The following is a 21,067-nucleotide window of genomic DNA, read 5'->3' on the forward strand; positions in this document are numbered from 1 at the left end:
GACTTAGGAATAGTATAAATTACTATTCCTACTCCAGTTAGAGCAACAGAAGGGAATGTGTCGGATTTAAAATCCAACACATTCCCTGGTGTTGCACGCCATCTAGCGCAAGTCGTAGAATCGACTTGCGATGTAATGTCATGCGTGGTAACAACGCGGATGATGTAACGTCCGTGGTATAACCTACCCGTGTGGTATTACTAGTGTTGTAAACGCTTTTTACCGTTTCAGTACAAGTAAAATCTTTTAAAGCAAGAAAAAACCATTATGTGCTTCAGAAAACGAATATAATTAGTAATATTGATTAAAAAAAGTGAGAATGGAACATACGTAGCGGTCTAACTTCCATCTGAACCACCATTCGTAGACGCTTCCGTTTAGCTCAAACAGCGTAGACACAGGCCAAAGGGAAAAGATTTTCTCAAATAAACCCTATAAAAAGACAAAACAAATATTGTCACATTAAACAAGCAATAATTAATAAATTACATCCACAATTAAGAAAAGTTAATGGTAGTATCTAAAAATCTGAAATATGAACACGTTTTTATATTTCTACAACTGTTTCGTGCACAACAGAAAAGGCCAATAAAAAGAATATTAATGGATTCCTTTACATACAGAAAAGGTTTATAACCACCGTAAAAACCTTCACAACACAATGTAGTGACAAATTAGGAAGGAAAATAAGCCATAGACCAATTCATATCAGTGACTGCTTTATTATTAAGAGAATTACAGAGAACAATGAGGATGTGGTTTTGTGCCATGCAACTCTTAAGAAAAGAGAACTTCGAAATCCCTGGCATACAAGGAAAGGAAAGTAAAGATGGAACAGGTAACTGTGTCCCCTCCCCCCAAACCTATTGGTCTGTCTCCAGAAACTTTCAAGTACTAGTGATGGGGAAGCGGCTGAAACGAGCAGTGCATCTTTGGAAGGGGAGTACAAAAAAGTACACAAAAAAGCATACTCTGGACAGCTTCTAAAAAGCTTGGAAATTAAATAAATTATCCAGTCAATGGTGTCTGTCTTATTCCATATTAGAAACTACATTTTGAACTGGGCATAAAAAGAAGCATGCCCCAAGGGGAAACAATGTCCTAGGTAAAAGACTTGAAAATTAACACAATTGTTTAATTTTTCCCTCGTGCATAAATAATTCCAAATAGGGTGTGCTCCTATTACTGATGTGCCCCTGGTATATCTATGAATAAGGGAACACGTAGGCTAACTTTAAATGTATATGATTGGATTCCAACCAATCAAGTTGGAAAGGCCTGGAGTGGTCCTTTGCCTTTAGGAGTTCCATTAAGTGCAACCGATTCAAAATAAAAATGTGTTAAGCCTTAAACCTACAAAATCAACCAGTCTTCCAAATTCGTAACCATCAGTTCAAGAACTCAAAATTTTAGCCGTCTTCTTGACAAGTCTCTATACACGGTTTTGATCTGCTTCTGAAGCTTTTTTCGCCACATCTCCCCAGTAAAGGCAGCCACAGAGTAGCCAATGGTAGCAGCTGAAAACCACAAGAAGGTCCACTGAGAGAGAGGAAATAACGTGCTTGTAGGTCTGTGGCAAGTCTTGCCCCAGCAGACCAAAGTTCATGCTCTTGAAAATTACAGGCTGCTAGGGGAACGCACGGAAGGAAGGGAAATTGTGTCAATCAGGGTTGGCACTGGATGTGCAGCCTCGTGGCTGGGGCGCTGCGGTCCGGCGAACCATATAGTTGGAGAAGTGGAAATGCACACATTGTAAGCACATCATGGGGACATACTCAAGGCTATGATTTGCATCATCAAATAGCATTATTTTGTGTTCAAGATTCCATGGAATCTTTACAATCAATAAATGAGAAATGAGAATGAAGGGCTTGCTAATGGAGGCATTGCCATGGGACCAGCACACACTGCAGCAGCTAATCACAATGTAGTAGTAGACATTCAATAGGTCGTGGACAGGTTTGGAACATGGATGAGAGTGGCAGGTGCCGCAGTAGCATTCAGTGAATCCTGCAGAGCATAGCAAGAGAGCTAGAAGAGCGTACAGGAGTGCACTAGGGGACAGGCAGGAGAAGTTTATGTCCATAAGCTCAGCTGCCAGCTGCCTGTCAATGATGTGGGTGTTGTAGGCTACTTACTACAGGCTGAGACTAAGGTATCGGTCAACCATAGCCTGCTCTGATACAGCCCCCAAGAGAGTCAACAGAGTTGACCAAAGTCACAAATTGCTCAGTAGAACTATAGGGCAGTGTTGGCAAGGAGGCACTTGTTTCCGTTCGCCATTTCAAATAGGTGGTATATGTTATTTTTGTCAAATCAGTAAGAAAAAGAAGAGAAAGAAAGACAGATGAAGGGAAAACTAGTAAAAAAAGAAGAACAAGAAAGGGGAAACTTCAGAAAAGAGTAGGACATGGGACGAGATGGAAGAAGAAAACATGAGAAAATGAGTAAGCAGGGAGAAAATAAAGCAGATAATAGAAAATGGAAAGAGTAAATGGAAACAAGCATTTGTAATTTAATAGGTCTCACATTTGCAAGAGTTTAAGCTATTGGCATTGTAAATGACAATGCCTTTTATTTGTTTTGCTAATTAGCATATAAATAAAAGTCATTGTCATTCACAATGCCAATAGCACAAGCTCTTGTAAATACGAGGCCTATTCAAAGAAGCAACCACCATTGTCCCGGGTTGCTCTGAAAGTGAACGCACGCATGTGCACGCTGAATCGTGCAGGAAAATATGTCGTGCCTGCAGTAGGAGAAATTCATTAATGAAAATAATGCTTACAGACTAAAAAAGACGTACCGTGTAACAACCAAAGTAAAAGGGCCAGTCCTCATGGGAGGTTACAAATGAAGACAAGGCGGTACTAAGGAGGAACTAACAAGCCTATTAACGAATAAGGAGCCAGCATTTACGAAGGGCAATGAGACAAGCCAATGACAAATATGGGCGGAAAGTGGGCAGGGCCTCTATTCCATACGCCAATACAGCATGCCGCATGCGCTGCCTAGCCTCGACCTAAAAAGGACTTCATCTTGGGCTTACAGAAGTAAGGATAACAGTTAAAGACTGAAATTCGAATAATAAAGGGAGGAATCAGAAATGGAGAAGAAAATTATAAAAGGGCAAGAAAAAAGGAGAGGAAAATGTAAGGAGGATGAAAGGGAATACAAGATTGTGTAAGAAAAAGGGAAAGATGAGAGCAGGTAAAATCCAATAATGAAATAATATGAAAGAAAAAACGGTAGAGCACAAACTTAAAGGAGTCTGTGGTGATGTAGTTGAGTGAGCAAGATAAAGTGGCAAGAACAGAGCAAAAAAGATAAACTAATGAAGAGAAACAGAAAGGGGGAGGTGGTGAGGAAGAAATGGTTTGTGAGAAAAAGAGATGGTTAGGCAAATTCACCATGAAGACAAAATCAGATCAGCTTCTTTAAACATTTGACGTACATCGACTACCCTTATTTAAAAGACTTCCCTAGTTTTGCTTGTGTAGCCTGATATTCCGGTTACACCCTCCAAAACAGTTTCTCAGGGGGATGACCATGCTGTAAATTGTTGCCACAACTATGGAATAGGCTCTCTGCAAACTCTTTTTTGAGGGCTAATATTCACTATGTATCTGTCCCCTCTCCCACTCCAACAATATAATGCTATTTAACAAGAAGGCCACTCTTCTGAGCCTTCACTTTGTTTGATAAATGTAAGTCAAAAGCTGCCCTTTTCTACAATGATCAGCATTTAAGGGTCTGACTGAGGAACGATGAAATTGACAATTTAGGAGATTCTGAGGTCACCAAAGGATACTTATTCCAAAAATCACGCATAATCGCCTTAAGGTGGCAATTATGTGATGGTGGAAAATGTGCTTTCTTAAAAAGAGTGCTGATTAGAAGTGTAGCACCCTAGAAAAAGTGAATATCAAAAAAAGGTGTGAATAAGTGAAACACAACACCAAAGAAAACTGAAGTCTAACCCAAAAAAAAGACAATACACAAGAGTACATAAACCCCAACGATGAAAGTATAGCCACAAAGCAACCGAAGGAGGGACATAGTTTGTTAAAAAAGTCTTTAAAAAATCATCTTTAAATTTTTTATTAAAATGATTGACTGGGAAACAGACATACGCAACTTCCTTGTGAGTTAAACTTTGTAAAAATAACGTTCTTACACTTCGATTGCTTCTGTGAAATGTTAATACTTGAGCCAGTGAATTACATTAGATAGTTGAAGCAGAATAATTACTTTTTTTGACATTACATGTACTTAGCAAAAAGACAGGTCCCTCGCATGAAAAATATCTACAGAAACAAAAAAGTGTTTCCTTTCATAATTATGGTCTTCACTGCAGTTTGCAATTAATGAATCAAACCAAACAGGATTTTAGCGACAGATTTTTCCCCATGTTAGTTATTTCTTCTGAGGGCCACCATGCGAGGCAGACAGACAACATACAATGGGAGAGAAAGCCAGTAAAGAAGAGAGTAGGGAAGAAGCATACCAGAGACAGACAAAAAAAGAAAACGTTAAATGGGCGGAAGAGGAATTAAGAAACATGCTGTTTTATGTGCAGGCATCCAGTGGTGGGACTTGAAACGTGGAAGAGCAAGGTAGGGGCCATAGACTAATCAGGGCTGAAGTTAGCGGTTTGCTTTCGGTGGCTTCCATGTTATTATCGTTTGCAAACATTGGAGTAATGGGGTGTCTTATTATGGTTTCGAGTTTCAAAACAGTAATTAGCATAGTGATGATGTCCCCGGAAATGATACAATATAGGCTTTTACTTGAATTAGGAGGTTACCAGCTTAGAAACAATGTCCATGCTACAAATGTATAACAAGCTATTTTAATTTATCTCCAGATAGAACATCTTATTTTCATTTAGCAGGCACACTAAATAGAATTATAAAGTTGGAACACATCTAACCACCGTCACCACTCTGGCTTCCTTTTTCACACTCTCTTTCAGATGCTTCACTTGGGCCTCTATTGTTTGTCAGTCAGTAATTGAATGTGGGGAAACCAGTCGGTATTGTCACTCTGGTCTAGGTCTCCTTTCTGAGTTGGTGAACAACAAATGGACTGAGCTGTTCCTAAAGAAGAGGAGAAGGAAACGGTCACTAAGGTAGGAAGGATAGTGCTCAGTGGAGGACCACCCTTGGGTATCCAATTAGTTGGATATAATGGCCTCACACACCCTTGCGAGTGTCATGCTTCATCATCGGCAATGCTCCACGTTGGGCAGGCGGTGCAATGCCCAACAGGCTCACCTCAAAGAGGGGCCTCTTTAGAAACAGCTCAGTCGATTTGTTGTTCACCGTTTTGGGGCTCTGACTGTGGCTGGACCTTCCATTCTCCTCTCCTTGAATGGTAATCTTAGCCCTATTGGATCATAACTTGATCCTTCTCTTCCCCTACCTATTGTTACACTCCTTTCTGAGTTACCAGAACCATAAAGGGGAATGCCTTTGTGGACCCAGAATTCCTAGACCCAATCTCACATATTGTTCTACTATTTCAAGCTTGTTTCTGTGTGCATTTGGTTTTACCGAGTGCTTTGCCACACCGGTTAACACTTGGAATTGGGGGGAGGCAGAGACCCAAGTTGTAATGTTTCGCCCTTACAACAATGGGAGTCTCCCGAGTGTCTTGTGCTTGCTTCTCTGTCTTTCTCAAACTTCCTCTAACTCACCATTTCCTCTCTTGCCTTCCTCTCCTCTTTTCACTCAAATCCTTTGTCGCATTTCCAGCATCAACTCTTATTTATACTTTCAATATTCTTTCTACTCATCTTCTATTGAACCTCTTTTTTTCCATCTTAATTCATTCCTCTGTCCATTCTCATCCTGTCGCCTACTAACCTCCTTTTCCTTTCACCCTCTCCTTCCTTCCCTTCCTTGCTTCTCATTCATACCCGTCACATCCTCCACTCGTGATCTTTCCATTATCATTTCTATGCCACTTTGGTCTCCTTCCCCCTTGTATTGCTTCCTTTCCTTGATTATCTTTCCTATTTCTGCTTCTGCCCTTTTTTTGCCTAACTTCATCCCTTCCAATATTGTCTTGCAACTTCACCTCTCTGACCCAAACCATTTTCTCTTTTATTTCCTATTCCCCAAAAATGCCTACAAAGCACAGAATTGTGATGTGGCAAAGCTATGTGTTAAAGCCCTTCACAGAACAACATATTTTAAGATATGGTATTAACCAGTACCATTGGTTTTTTCCCCAACATCCATAACAATACATTCATAAATACATAGAGAGGTCTCCACTCCGCTTGCTTCATTCAATAGTCTGTTTAAGTCTCATTCACATTGTGTTTCCACTATGCTATACAGCAGAGTTCTCCAAAGTCAGTCCTGGAGGGACCATGCCAAATGTTAGCATATCTCCATTTAGATAAGGAAAATGCTACTTACCAGTATGCATCTGTTATTGGCATGTAGAGCTGCAGAGTTACACACTATGCATAGATGGCCACCTAGTGTTGGGCCCGGATGTTTGCAGTTTGTTTTGTAGTAGAAAAGTCTTTGGAAGTCACGGGATAGGTGACTCCTCCTTTGGATGATACTGCGCATGGGCATCGGCTCCATCCCCAGATTGTTTTTCACCATTAGGGAAGTGATGGAGCTGTACAAGAGGTAGTGATGTCCATGTGATTTGTGTCAAATTAAGATAATACTGGAACAGATAAAGGTAGTCGGGGAGGCGGGTGGGCGTTTGTAACTCTCAGCTCTACATGTCAAGAACAGATTCATACTGGTAAGTAGCATTTTCCGTTCGAGGCATATGAGCTGCAGATTACACACTATACATAGATTGTATGGCAGTACCCACACCTAGCGCCGACCACCAGTATCTGTTGCAGTTGTTGGAAACAGTGTTTTTAGTACAGCCTGGCCCACAGTGGCTTGTTGTTTAGTTTGCACATCTACACAGTAATGCTTTGTGAATGTGTGCGGTGTAAGCCATGTAGCTGCTTTGCATATATCATCTAGGAGAATGTTCCCTAAGAATGCCATTGAAGTCCCTATTTTCCTTGTAGAATGAACTTTTGGAGGAATTGTTCATGTACGTTTGGCTTTGTGGTAACATATTTGTATGCATTTAACAATCCACCTAGCGATCCCTGATTTTGATATGGGGTTGCCTTTATGTGGCGGTGAAAAGGACACAAAAAGTTGTTTTGTTTTACGAAAAGTTTGTGTCCTTTCGATATAGTACAGTAATGTTCTTTTGACATCTAAGGTGTGTAGAGCTCTTTCTGCGACTGTTTGAGGCTGCGAGAACAATATGGGCAGCTCAACTGATTGATTTAGATGGAATGGTGACATTACTTTAGGAAGGAATTTAGGATTAGTAGAAGAACCACTTTGTTATGATGCATTTGCAGAAAGTGTTCTTAAATGGTAAATGCTTGTAGTTCACTAACCCTTCTGAGAGAAGTAATTGCTACTAGGAAAGCTACTTTCCAGGTTAGGAATTGCAATTCACATTTATGTAATAGTTCAAAGGGAGGTCCCATTAATCTTGTGAGAACAATGTTTAAGTTCCACACTGGTGCAGGTGGCGTTCTGGGAGGAATTATTCTTTTGAGTCCTTCCATGAAAGCTTTTAAAGCTGGGACTCTAAAAAGAGATAGATGTTGTCTATTTTGTAAGTATGCTGCAATGGCAGCGAGGTGTAGTCTGATAGATGTATAGGCTAAATTACACTTTTGAAGGTGTAATAGATATCCTATGATGTGTTGAATAGACACGTCTTAAGGATTTATTTGGTTGTTTTGGCAGTATATGACAAACCATTTCCACTTAGCAGCATAACATGCTCTAGTAGTGGGACGTCTAGTGTCTTTGAAAACGTTCATACATTCTGGAGGAAGGTTGAGGTAACCAGACTCTATGACCTCAGGAGCCAGATCGCTAGGTTGAGCTGAGCTCGGTCCGGGTGTCTGATCTCTACATGGTTCTGTGTTATTAGGTGTGGAGATAGGTTTAGTTTTTGGTGTGGTACTACAGACATCTGCAACAGCGTGGTGTACCACGGTTGTCTGGCCCAAGTTGGAGCGACTAGAATGAGCGTCAGGGAATGTTGTTGTAGTTTGTGTACCACTAACGGAAGTAGTGGGAGAGGAGGAAAAGCGTACGCAAATAGTTTTGACCAGTTCATCCATATCGCATTGCCTTTGGACAATGGGTGTGGGTATCTGGCGGCAAAGTTTGGGCATTTTGTGTTTTCGTGGGTGAAAAAGAGGTCTATCGGAGGTTGTCCCCACATTTGAAAGAACGGATGAAGAACTTGCGGATGAAGTTCCCACTCGTGGATCTGCTGTGTTTGTCGACTTAGCAGATCTGCCATAGTGTTTTGTACTCCTGGGACGTGTTGACTAAGAGGAAGATCTTTAGTGGTATAGCCCATCTCCATATCTGCTGTGTTAACTGAGAGAGCTGCAGAGAGTGTGTTCCCCTTGTTTGTTTATGTAGTACATAGCTGTTATAATGTCTGTGAGGACTAAGACAGCTTTGCCTGACACTTGAATTTGAAATGTTTTTAGGGCTAGAAACACAACTAGCAACTCCAAATGGTTGATGTGGAGTAACTTTTGTTGCAGTGTCCACCTGCCTTGCATGGTGTGATGCAGTAGGTGAGCTCCCCAGCCGGAGAGCGATGCGTCCGCTGTCATGACTATTTGAGGAACTGGCTCTAGAAACAGTCGCCCTTTGGAAAGGTTTTTGGTGTTCCACCATTGCAGAGAACGATGAGTCCGACCATCTACCAACACTAGGTCTGTTAGTTGACCTTGAGCCTGGTTCCATTGGCATGCTAGGCACTCTTGAAGTGGACGCATTTGCAGTCTTGCGTGAGGTACTACACATATGCAAGATGCCATCATTCCTATGAGCTTCATGAACACTCTAGCAGGTAACGAGTGTTGCAGTTTGAATTTTGTTAGGAGAGTTTGTACACTTGTTATCGGGCTGGAGAGAGATAAGCTAGTGTTAGTTGGGTGTTTATTGTAGCGCCGAGATACTGTTGTATGTGCGAGGGTTGCAGATGCGATTTGGTGTGATTTACTGTGAATCCCAAGTCGTGAAGCAGTTGAATAGTAGCGTGAGTGTGTTGTACACACTGGCTGTATGAGCTGGCTTTTAGGAGCCAGTCGTCTAGATATGAGAAGACATGAATATGTTGTCTTCTTAAGTGTGCTGCTACTACTGCTAGGCATTTTGTAAACACCCTTGGCGCTGTTGTGACTCCGAATGGGAGCACTTTGAACTGGTAGTGCAGCCCGTCTAGCACAAATCGGAGATATTTTCTGTGACCTGTGTGGATGGGAATACGGAAGTAGGCATCCTTGAGATCTACAGTGACAAGGAAGTCGTTTAGTACCAGAAGTGGAAGGACTTGTTGGAGTGTGACCATATGAAAAGGTTCCGACTGTATGTAAATGTTTAGAGGTCTGAGGTCTAGGATGGGTCTTAGAGATCCATCCTTCTTTGGTATTAGGAAATATAGGGAGTATACTCCTTTGTTTTTCTGATGCTCTGGAACTATTTATTTAGCATTTTTCTGCAGGAGGGATATTACCTTCTGTCTGAGCAGTGTTAAATGTTCTTGTGACATTGGACGCTGCTTGGGTGGTATGTTTGGGGGGGGGGGGGGAGATGTTAGTTCTAGACAGTAACCTGATTGAATTATTTGGAGCACCCACCTGTCTCATGTGATGTTTTCCCAGGCTGGCAGGTATTGTTAAAGTCTTCCCTCGACAGGAGTGGAATGGGACGGGGAAGGGGGAGGGAGTCATTGTGCAGCAGTAGAGGCAGAGCGGGAGTTGTTATTTTTACCTCTGCCTTTGTTATTGTTACCCCTGTAACCACCCCTTTGGTAGCCCTTGCTGTAAGTGGACTGTGGAGGGGCTTTGTATGAGGTAGAAGGTGTGTCTGAAGAGTATCCCCTGGTGGCACCTCGCTAGGATGAGCATCAAAATGAACGTCTGGGAGCCTGCGACTGCAGGGCTCCCATAGATTTGGCGGTATCTGTAGCTTTTCATTTTTTCAAGTGATACATCTACGTTAGGTCCGAATATGTGTTGCTCATCAAAGGGTTGACTAAGAAGGGTACTTTGTCCTTCAGGTTTGAACTCTAATATACGTAGCCAGGGATGTCTACGTAATAGAACGATGGTGTTAACTTCCCTAGAGGCAGTATCTGCTGCATCAAGTGCACATCGGATAGAGATGTTTGTAATATTTTTCCCCTCTTGGATGAGCTCATTTGCTCTATCCTTGTACTTTGCAGGAAGGTGCCTCATTAATGATTCTAATTCGTCATAATGTGCCCTGTAGTATCTGGCTAATAATGCCTGTGTATTGGCGATACGCCACATGTTTGCTGCTTGAGACGCCGTTCTTTTCCCTGATGCGTCAAGTAGCTTAGACTCTTTATCTGGTGGTGAAGCTTCACCTGATGTTTGTGAGTTTGCTCTCTTGCGTGGATTGGAAACTACAAGTCAGTCCAGTGGTACTGGGCCTTTAATGTATGCTGGGTCTGAGGGGGTAGCTTTATATTTTTTCTCTATACGAGGTTTAATGACCCAAGTTCTGACTGGGTCCTTGAAGACATCAGGAGCATGCTTAATTCCTCCTTTAAGCATTGGTAAAATGGATGAGGAACTTTGTGCATTATCAAAGGTATCCATTAGGAAGCCTTCATCTACAGGGCCTGTATGCATGTCTACTCCATGATATTGCGCAGCTCTGTGAATTAATTGATTGAAACCCATAGTGTCTTCTGGTGGGGAAGGCCTTGAGGGATATATGTCATCCTGAGGGACATTTGGGACATCTGGAGTGTTATAATCATCCCACGGGTCAGGTGATCCTGTAGGAGTAGCTGGATCAGGTATGTTACCCCCCCATATCGTCAGAGCTATCATCCCGGTTGTCATCGTCTGGTATGATAGAGGATGCAGGGGGATGTTGTGGTATGGGAGGATGTGGTGATGGTACAGGTGAAAGAGAAGGGGAAAGCAGTCTTAAGGGAGAGATAGCCAGGTCCTTTTTCTTTGAATGCGCAGCTGGTGTGTCCAGTGGTCGCTTTTTTGAAGCCGAAATTAGCTGTCCAGCGAGTGGATCTTTAGCTAGAGTCTTCTGAGCTGGGTCTGGATAAAGTAAGTCCTCTGCAGGATGCCGATCTTTTGGTGCGGAGGAAGGTTTCGGCACCGAAGCGGTTTGTTTTGGGTTTTTGGCTACAATGTCTTTAACCGGAGAAGCAGGAGTCTTTTTTGGCTCCAAAGCTTTTTTCGATTGTGAGGATTTTTTCGGCTCCGGTATATTTTTAGGATTCAATGTTTTTTCCGGTTCCGGTGGTTTTTCAAATCTGAAGCGGGTTTGCTTGGTTCCGACCTGGGTTTCGATGCTGAAGGAGTAGTGATATGTTTTGGCACCGATGGTTTGGATGTCGGCGTAGCCGGTGAAGTTGTCTTTTTCGGTGCCGGTAAATGTGCGCTCGGAAGCCTGTTTCCGGTCCAGGAAAGGCATGGCTTGGCAGTTCGGGCTGGACTGTTCCCATGAGGCATAGGGTGAGACTGATTTGCATATAGCCATGTCTGAACTGGGGTGGCAGATTGGGCTAAAGAACGGTGATGGATCAAACCCAGATCTTTTGACTTGGTGTGAGTGTTTGATTGGTTCAGATGCTCCGTCCATCACCACCCCCTTTTGTACCGCTTTGGCCGCCATAAGTGTGGCAGGGTATGCTCAGACGTGAGTCCCTTGCTCACTGTGCCACTGTATTCAAGCAAGCCGGGCTGAAGACGGCTGGAATGCCAGAAACCGGTCCTCGGAAGCTTGTTTCCGGTCCAGGGAAGGCATGGCTTGGCAGTTCGGGCTGGACTGTTCCCATGAGGCACAGGGTCAGACTGATTTGCATATAGCCATGTCTGAACTGGGGAGGCAGAGTGGGCTAAAGAACGGTGATGGATCAAACCCAGATCTTTTGACTGGGTGTGAGTGTTAGATTGGTTCAGATGCTCCGTCCATCACCACCCCCTTTTGTACCGCTTTGGCCGCCATAAGTGTGGCAGGGTGTGCTCAGACGTGAGTCCCTTGCTCACTTTGCCACTGGATTCAAGCAAGCCGGGCTGAAAACGGCTGGAATGCCAGAAACCGGTCCTCGGAAGCTTGTTTCCGGTCCAGGGAAGGCATGGCTTGGCAGTTCGGGCTGGACTGTTCCCATGAGGCACAGGGTCAGACTGATTTGCATATAGCCATGTCTGAACTGGGGTGGCAGAGTGGGCTAAAGAACGGTGATGGATCAAACCCAGATCTTTTGACTGGGTGTGAGTGTTTGATTGGTTCAGATGCTCCGTCCATCACCACCCCCTTTTGTACCGCTTTGGCCGCCATAAGTGTGGCAGGGTGTGCTCAGACGTGAGTCCCTTGCTCACTTTGCCACTGGATTCAAGCAAGCCGGGCTGAAGACGGCTGGAATGCCAGAAACCGGTCCTCAGAAGCTTGTTTCCGGTCCAGGGAAGGCATGGCTTGGCAGTTCGGGCTGGACTGTTCCCATGAGGCACAGGGTCAGACTGATTTGCATATAGCCATGTCTGAACTGGGGTGGCAGAGTGGGCTAAAGAACGATGATGGATCAAACCCAGATCTTTTGACTGGGTGTGAGTGTTTGATTGGTTCAGATGCTCCGTCCATCACCACCCCCTTTTGTACCGGTAAATGTGCGCCGGCACCGTGCGAAGGCCGACTCGAGCCAGAGTCGCCTGATGGCTTAATTAGCTTCTTAGCCGGGCCCGAAGGTGGGTCAGTAGAGCAGTGTGTCAATGTGTACCCGAGGGCGAGGGTGTGACTGGGGCCTTCTTTGGGTGTGTCAAGGAAGGGTCGGGGTTGACGGTCTTACTTACGAACCGCTGTGCTGGAGTGATGTCCTCGACTTCGGAGTCTTCTGCCTCGGAATTGCTGTCAACGTCGTGTTGTTCTGGAACGTTGACGCCTTCTTCAAAGATGTCGTCCGGAATCGAAGCTGAATATCGAGCCATTGTTCTTCTCGCTCTTCGGTCCCGGATAGTCTTTTTGGAGCGGAAAGAGGCACAAGCGGAACAGTCTTTGGCCTCGTGCTCCAGGGAGAGGCAAAGGTTACACACTTCATGAAGGTCGGTGTGGGGAAACTACGACCCACATTGAGAACACTTTTTAAAAGGCATCCTTTCCATGAGCTGGATTCGAGGCCTAGTTAGGCCCAAAGGCCGTCGACGACGACCGGAATCGAAGTCTTCAGAGTTGAAGAGTAGCGTCGACTGGAAAAGCGTTTGAAACTTAATTTCTGTAATTTGGTGAGGATTGCGCGCCAAAGGAAATCGGTTCCAACACGGAGCGCTGGAAACACATCCGTGCTTGGTGGCGGAAAAAAACAATCTGGGGATGGAGCCGATGCCCATGCGCAGTATCATTCAAAGGAGGAGTCACCTATCCCGTGACTTCCAAAGACTTTTCTGCAACAAAACAAACTGCAAACATCCGGGCCCAACACTAGGTGGCCATCTATGCATATTGTGTAATCTGCAGCTCATATGCCTCGAACATGTAGTTATCTTAAAAATCTGGCATGGACCCGGCCCTCCAGGACAGACTCTGGAGAACCCTGCTATACAGCGTGGGGAAAGGGTCAGAACACTTCACCCTTTTTTTGTGCGAGTGATGGCATTCTGCTGTCATCCACACAGAAAATAGTGCACTTCCATGGCAGAGTTCAGAGGACAATGCATGCTTTTTTGCTATTGTTCATTCATATTTTGCTTAGTGAGGGTTTGGCAGGTTCCCGTACACTGCCAACGGGTCACTTGTGTGTCTTGACATGCATGCATGCATACTTCATTAGCTAAATCCTGGAACAAAGCATTCTAAAATGGCTCCCTGGCTGGATGCATACGTGTCCACAAATTTGGCCACGTTTGAATCTTTGTTGAGCTTCATTAAAAAGTTATGAAGATAGTCCTCTACGTGTTCTCAAGCAGCCTTTGTAGAAAAGTTTTAGTAAAACTATTGCATAAATTATTAAAAGACGGCCACCAATTTGTGTACATGGTACACATGTATGCCTTTCCACTATGAGCCATTTTAGAATATTTGTGTTTATTATTACAAAAATATTTCAAGTTGGTCACCTTTGTATTTCAATGCATGTGCACACATGGGTGACCATCTTTTAATGGTTTTTGTTATAGTTTAACAAAAAGTATTCAAAAGAAGTAGGCACTGGTAAAGCCGTCAGCTTGGCAGCCGAAGCTATTGGCTTTGCTGAGGTTTTGTTTGAGTTAGTGCGATTGCTACTGTTATTATACATGCTAAAAGGATCCAAATGTAATCATTGATGTCTATGGCTCAAACTTTGTGGGACTGATTCAACCATTTTTTGGTCGAGGGGAATGATATAGTTCATTATAAGAGGTTGCTACATAGTGTAGTTGCATAATTTAACGGTCTTGAATAAAGCACCACAAAAAGAGGCAGAGGCATCAGGAATATACCAAAACGAACCATCAAAATGGTCTACTTAAACAATAAAACAAAAAGAAGATACAAACCTGGGAATAGGTTAGAAAGCAAATGATTAGTAGCAAAAAAGCAAGCTTCAGCAATAAGCCAAAGTTCCATAATCTGTTCCCTGTGGGACAAGAGAATATAATGAAAAGTTTTAATTTCATAAACGTGGAGCAGACATTGTACAGCAATTGTTTATACAACATTTATAACAGCAATACATCAATAATACACTGTGCTCTATCATTGGGTTAACACTGATAAAGGAGACAAGCAGCTTACGTATCAAGTCTGGATCAAGGAGTACTATATGCTAAATCTTCCTTTACTCAGTATAACTTTCCTTGTGTACATACTCTATATACTCTATAACTGCATATGACAGAGATGTATGTGTTTGATGCCTACCTCCTACACCTGAATAATGAGTTTGTGAATATTTCCCCTACCAAATTGGAACGAGTGAGAGCTGATAAAATTAGTGAGATTGTCCATGGGCCCTATAATTCCAGGAGTCTATGAGAAACATGTTGGCTAATAACAAAAAAGTGATATTTAGATGATCAGATACAACACACCACATACTTCAAGAAATTCAAAATAGAACCCAATCCTAAATTATTATATTTTATTTTCCATTGAGTCAATACAACCAGAGCTGCTGATTTTGGAGCTGGGAATCCAGGTCAGTCTGGGCATCTGTTCAACATCCTGTGATTCTGGGCAAATCACAATGTCTAATATAAAGTAATTTGGGGCGACCATACGTCCCAACTCAAAGGCACAGCTTGCAGCAAACTTGTTGCTTTCACATTCCTAACGCTATATTCCAATTGTATTCCGTCGTTATTCCATGTAATCGTTCACTGAAACCTGGAAAATTGGCATGATTCTGTGAACGTGGAAACTAAACAGATGAATAACACAAGTTGAAATCAGTGAACGATTACATGGAATAACGACGGAATACAATTGGAATACAGAGTTAGGAACGTGAAAGCAACAAGTTTGCTGCAAGCTGTGCCTTTGAGTTGGGACGTATGGTCGCCCCAAATTACTTTATATTTTACCTCAAGTGCCGTTTGGGTAAGGCAGTTTTCCAAGGAGCACGCATAACGGAGTAATTTTGAGAAACATTTGATTAATATTTACAATAGGTGTGCATTCCCTACCTCATGATGTACAAATCACAATGCCCCCATGCCTAGAGACCCTCATGGGTGATTAGCCACGCTATGCATATCCCAAAATAAATAAATAAATAAATAAATAAATATATGTGTATGTATATGTGTTTGTATGTATGTATGTATATATATATATATATATATACATATATCACATAGCCTCTCTTGGATAGAAAGAATGAGCCGCACACATCGCGGTAGTTTAAAAAAAAATGTATTGCAGTCCAAGCTCCGGTAGTCCTTTTATTTACAATTCAAGCTCCGGTGGTCCTTCCTAATGCATTTCGGTCAACCTTTGGCCTTCTTCAGAGGAGGAGCTTCAGACATCTGGGGGCCGTACTTTCAGAGACCAACAACTTGCTTCCTTTATATCGCAGTGATTAACCCTCTAGTGGGCTACACGGTGGACTACGGTGTGGAGCCTTGTGGTCTTTGTAGTCAGCCTCACAATTCTTTCCCTCCAGTGGGTGATGTCTGTGTAGTTCGCCAGTACACCTTTACCGCGATCCCCTTGCGCACCATTTTAAAGCATGCAGACGACTTTACCAGGGGTCGGTCCCTGGTGGCTGCCACTACCCAATAATATTCGTCACCTTTTGGTCCTGCCGCGGAGCTACACACCGCTTGGAAAAGTGCGCCACAACTACCCGCAAGGGGGCCAAAAGGTGATATATATATACATATATATATATATATATGTATATATATTCTCACCCACTCAGGAGAGAGGTGTAAAGGTATACAAATATTTTAGGTATACATTTGAAATGTTATGAATATTAATTTTCTTATGTTTCCTTATGAAACTTCAAACATTGTAGTCTCTTGTGGTACAGGTGAAGTGGCAGTTGTTCAGACCCTTGTATTAATTTGGGCGTGGATCATTTGTTTGTGTTTTTCTTTTGTATTTATTTGAAAAGATTTTATCACTATTAAACTCTGTAGAGAATATGCTATTTATGTTCTAAAATGGTGACCTGCCATTTAAGGTTCCAAAGTGCATCAATCAAAATCATAGAAGGTTGGGAACAAGGGCCCTCCATCTGAACTGGAATGGCTCTCTCATGAGTACACAAATTTAATAGGAGTCTGGGGGAATTACAAGACCAGGTTGATTCCTGCCCTTTGTTGGCATTATGATGCTTATTGCATCAAACATGTTAACTTCATAATACTCAATGTGTTGTTCTCTTTTTATTAAAACCCAATAATCAAGTAAATAGTCTTGCAGTGTAAGTGCCGCAAGCCTTTACAATTCAGCAGATATTGGGATTAGACTAAAACAACAGTGAAAAGGATTATTGAATTTTTCATTTTACCATGCTTGCTTCACATTTCCTCAACAGAGGTTTAGTTTTGGTACCGCTTATAAATATTTAAGTGATTAATTTGAAAAAATTGAGCGAATCATCCTTTTGAAGCTTAATACTATATGTTAGCCTTCATCCTTATCAAAAATGACATATGCAGCAAAGTCTCCCTCCTAGCATTCCCCTCCTTTGTCAAAAGTATGTTATACACCTTCATGTGAGGAACTGCTTTAGGCACATTGACGAATGTCTGAAAGGAAAATAACTAGGACGTTTTGACACGTTGTAAAGTACACTTTAATACTGGTGAAATGAGATATTGGCTTACAAGCAGCAATTTCAAACAGCCAGACAGACGGGGATGGGAGAACTTCTCTCCCAATGCACCTGGCCTGAAAAGGATCTTATGACTAACATGCCAGGAAACATGCCAGGTGACTTTGGCAAAGCTGTAGTGGGCTACGGATGGGTTTATATTCCTGGGTCAAATGAGTGTGGTGGTGGTAGGGCACGTTGAAAGAGCAAGCGGCCACTTGACCAGTAGCAAAAATGGAACTATCAAAATCTTACACTTAAGGAGGGGACTCTCCAACCAAGCCGTTGAAAAGACTGCATATAATGAGGGACCTGCTGTACATGAATCACAGTGCATTATCAGAAAAAAACTATCTTCACTTTCTCAGGCTCAGTCATGCCTACTCTTGTGAAGCAGTGCAAAAGACAGCTGATGGTGGTGTTTACTCATCAGCGGTGAGATAAGGATGACCCAATCTTTCTTCAACAGCTCGGTGGAGTGATAGTAGGTACCTTGAGGTGGGAGACAATAGGGAACACGTTTCTTGTAGAGCCACCCTAGACCCACACAGAGAGGATGGTTGAAAGTACCGTTTTCCCCACAGTGTTGTCCACTTTTTAAGGGCTGCACATAGAGCTACATATCATTCAGCTTATCATCCAGGGCCAGGAGTTGTACATGGTTAAAAGAAATAACAGTTCTTTGTCAGCAAGACATGAAAACATTTAGGATTGTGGCTATGTATGTATTAATTACAGTGTATATAGATTGGGGAACTATTCCAATGTAGGAGGGATGAAGGGGGGAAACACATCTAAAGTATTTGACCCGACACCTTTCTTTCTAACTATATGTAGCAGTAGTGCCACCCACAACATAGCTTTAAAAGTCTCACCCTGGGAATGGAGGCAGCTGGTTGCACGAGTGTCTAGTAGAGGGAAAATCAAGATCAACAAACAAAAGGCGGCACAAGCTCAAATAAAAAAATAATAGCCAGTTACTGGTCAAAAGCAGATAAACACAAATGGGAGCTTTAACGTTTTAGATGCCAGGCCAATTATTACGAATTACTCATAACCTCTGATGGGCTAGGTAACAGTAGTTACAGTCCATAGAATTATCAGTAATTATCAAACACCGCAGGAACAATGTTATTCCCGAGAGACTCTGGCTGCTTAATACAGTAGGAATGTCAGGGTGAAAATTCTTTATTGAATATGGAATAACTAGGTAATGAGAGGAAGTAAATTTTGATTACCCTAGTTATTAGCCATGACTTAGTGAAACCTTAGGGTCCAATGTGTAATGGCGTTTTTTCAATCGCCAGAGTTAATGTAAGAGATGGTAACTCTGGAGGGCGGAATGACCAGTCCCGTTACAAGGCACTTTATATGAGGCCCTGGAATGTTTCTCAGAATTGAGCAGACTTTAATTTAAGGCGCACCCAGAAGAGTTTTGTCTTTCAGACATTTAAATGCATCAAATAATTCTCTAAAAACTATCCGCAGAACTTACTGAAGGTAAAACAGACTGTGAATTAGAAAGACAAAATATTTCTTTTTGGCTTCAGATGAATACCAATAAAATCAATTCGCTTTTTCAGGTGAAGACATTGGCTAGAACCTACAGTAGGGAATTTTCCATAGTTCTTCTAACAAATTATGGACTTACTTTACATTAACTACTGAGCATTCATCTTTAACAATCCAGATCTGAATTGAACCAGGTTGAACCCGTCTTAATGGCACAAATCTTAATTAGCCAATTGACAAAAGCTAGCTAATACAATGTGTATAAAATGTTAATTTTGCCTACAAAGTTTGCAAAGATTTTTTTAAAGAGAAATCACGCTTTTACGGTGAAATATCCATCACATTTTGGGGTTACTCTATTTAAAGGACCCATATTTAAATATATGAAAACGATAGATAGAACCTGCTCCTATACTGGTATGCCTATTAGAAATTTCATGTTTTCGTGATCTCTTTCTTTTAAAAATAAAAACTATTAAGAATGTTTTATTAATTTTACAATGTAGTCACCATGTATTAGTAGACCTTCACTAGCAACTAGTATAATTACAATAATGGTTATTGAAATAACAAAACAAGAGACTTTTGCTTTACCATTGGCCTGCTTCTGGATAATCTGCGGCCAGACTGCTAGCGAGCCATAGATGACGACAAACCAGAAAGTGACTAGTGGAACGAAATAGTAGAACTGGTATGGTCGATCCATGACTATACACAAGACCACAACCAGGAAGTTGAGACGAAATACTACCTGCAACAACAACAGAAAAGGATACTGATTAACAAACTTAGTTTTCACTGAATGCAATTTTCAGTACACAAAAAATACATTTAACTTTCTCAGTTGGAGTACCGTCCAACAGCTGACATGATACATGTTTGACACTCTTTGCTCACAAGACATAAAACCTCCATAAATACAGAAACATGCAAAGGGCAATTAAAAAATAAACCTTGGTTACACATCCCCCTACACCAAACAAACTTGTAACATATCGAATTATTAACCAAAAAATACCAATGATTTTCATTATACACTCGGAAAGTTACAACTCACAAACAACACAGGATTTTAGCCTCCAGTGGAATCCTCAAACCTAGGGTGAGAAGACAGTGAACCCCCTTGATGCTGCAAGGCCATACCAATGGCAGAATGAGTGACATTTAATGAAGAATGATCCTTTGATGATCTTACACCATAGTTCAATTCACATTAAAAATGTATCATGTTCTCCGACTGGCTTAGAGTATAAATCACTCTAAATGTATAGAGGGACACTATGCAGCTAGGTCATCTGTCCCAACTTTACATCCTGCTCATAAAACAACTGGATGAAGAGCAATGGGAAAGCCAATAAGTCTGGCTCATAAATGAAAGTTTTGTTGTGTTACTGATGGGTTTATGTACTCAGTAAGTCATTATACATTCTCTTCGTCACTCATCTTTACACTCATGCATCTATACACCCATCCACTGACTCTTTCTAGTATTCACTCGTTGACACTACCGTAATAAAACACATACAAACTTAACAACATATACACAATAAACTAAAGAATACAAGTAGAAGAAAGATATACTGCCATCTAAACATGGCCGGCATGTGCTTGCATTAACAAATTAAACATAGCTGTGGCTGTAGGTCATGCAGAGGTAGTGGTAGTGTAAATAGTCTATCATTTTAAAGTTCCAGATTGGCCGCCATGATTAGAACCAACTTGGTGGCCACCTTTGAATGTTAGAAGAATGATACACAGTGTACAACAGCATTCCACAATGGTCTCCTGATTTACAGGAAGTGACTACGTGGGATGCAGCGCTCTACAGATGACATAAGAGGCAAGTAAGCAGCAACATGTTAGCACGGCCTGGAGAGCTGTAGTATTCTCTTACGAAACATTAAAATAAAAAGAGTAGAAGCTAAAAAATAAAAAGGGAACTAGAAATGGAGAAAACAGCCCTGCCGTTGAAACACACTAATTGTCAGGCGGGTATACACATGGAATCAGAAAATGAGGTCATTCACAGGGCAAGAGAGTCGACGATTGATGTAGACTGAACCATTACCCCATGCAGTACACTTTCATGATATGAAGCAGAGTGTAAATTACATTTAGACAGACCAATGGCAGACCAGAGCACACCCAAAGGCCCTCTATCCATCTATCTATATATATATAT

General features: G+C 42.0%; 1 protein-coding gene across 1 annotated transcript in view; it reads right to left on the reverse strand.

The window, feature by feature from the left end:
• The window catches only part of CASD1 (CAS1 domain sialic acid O acetyltransferase 1), a 256,795-nt gene that overhangs the window by 89,626 nt on the left and 146,102 nt on the right, over window positions 1–21,067 (reverse strand). Inside the window, exons 12-14 of the mRNA XM_078663740.1 lie at window positions 19,480–19,636; window positions 14,606–14,685; window positions 331–432 (exon numbers count right to left, since the gene is read on the reverse strand). Of these exons, the coding sequence (XP_078519866.1) occupies window positions 331–432; window positions 14,606–14,685; window positions 19,480–19,636 (339 nt within the window). The remainder of the gene's footprint in view (window positions 1–330; window positions 433–14,605; window positions 14,686–19,479; window positions 19,637–21,067) is intronic.

This window comes from Lissotriton helveticus, chromosome 10 (genome assembly GCF_964261635.1).
Source record: "Lissotriton helveticus chromosome 10, aLisHel1.1, whole genome shotgun sequence".
Classification (NCBI taxonomy): domain Eukaryota; kingdom Metazoa; phylum Chordata; class Amphibia; order Caudata; family Salamandridae; genus Lissotriton; species Lissotriton helveticus.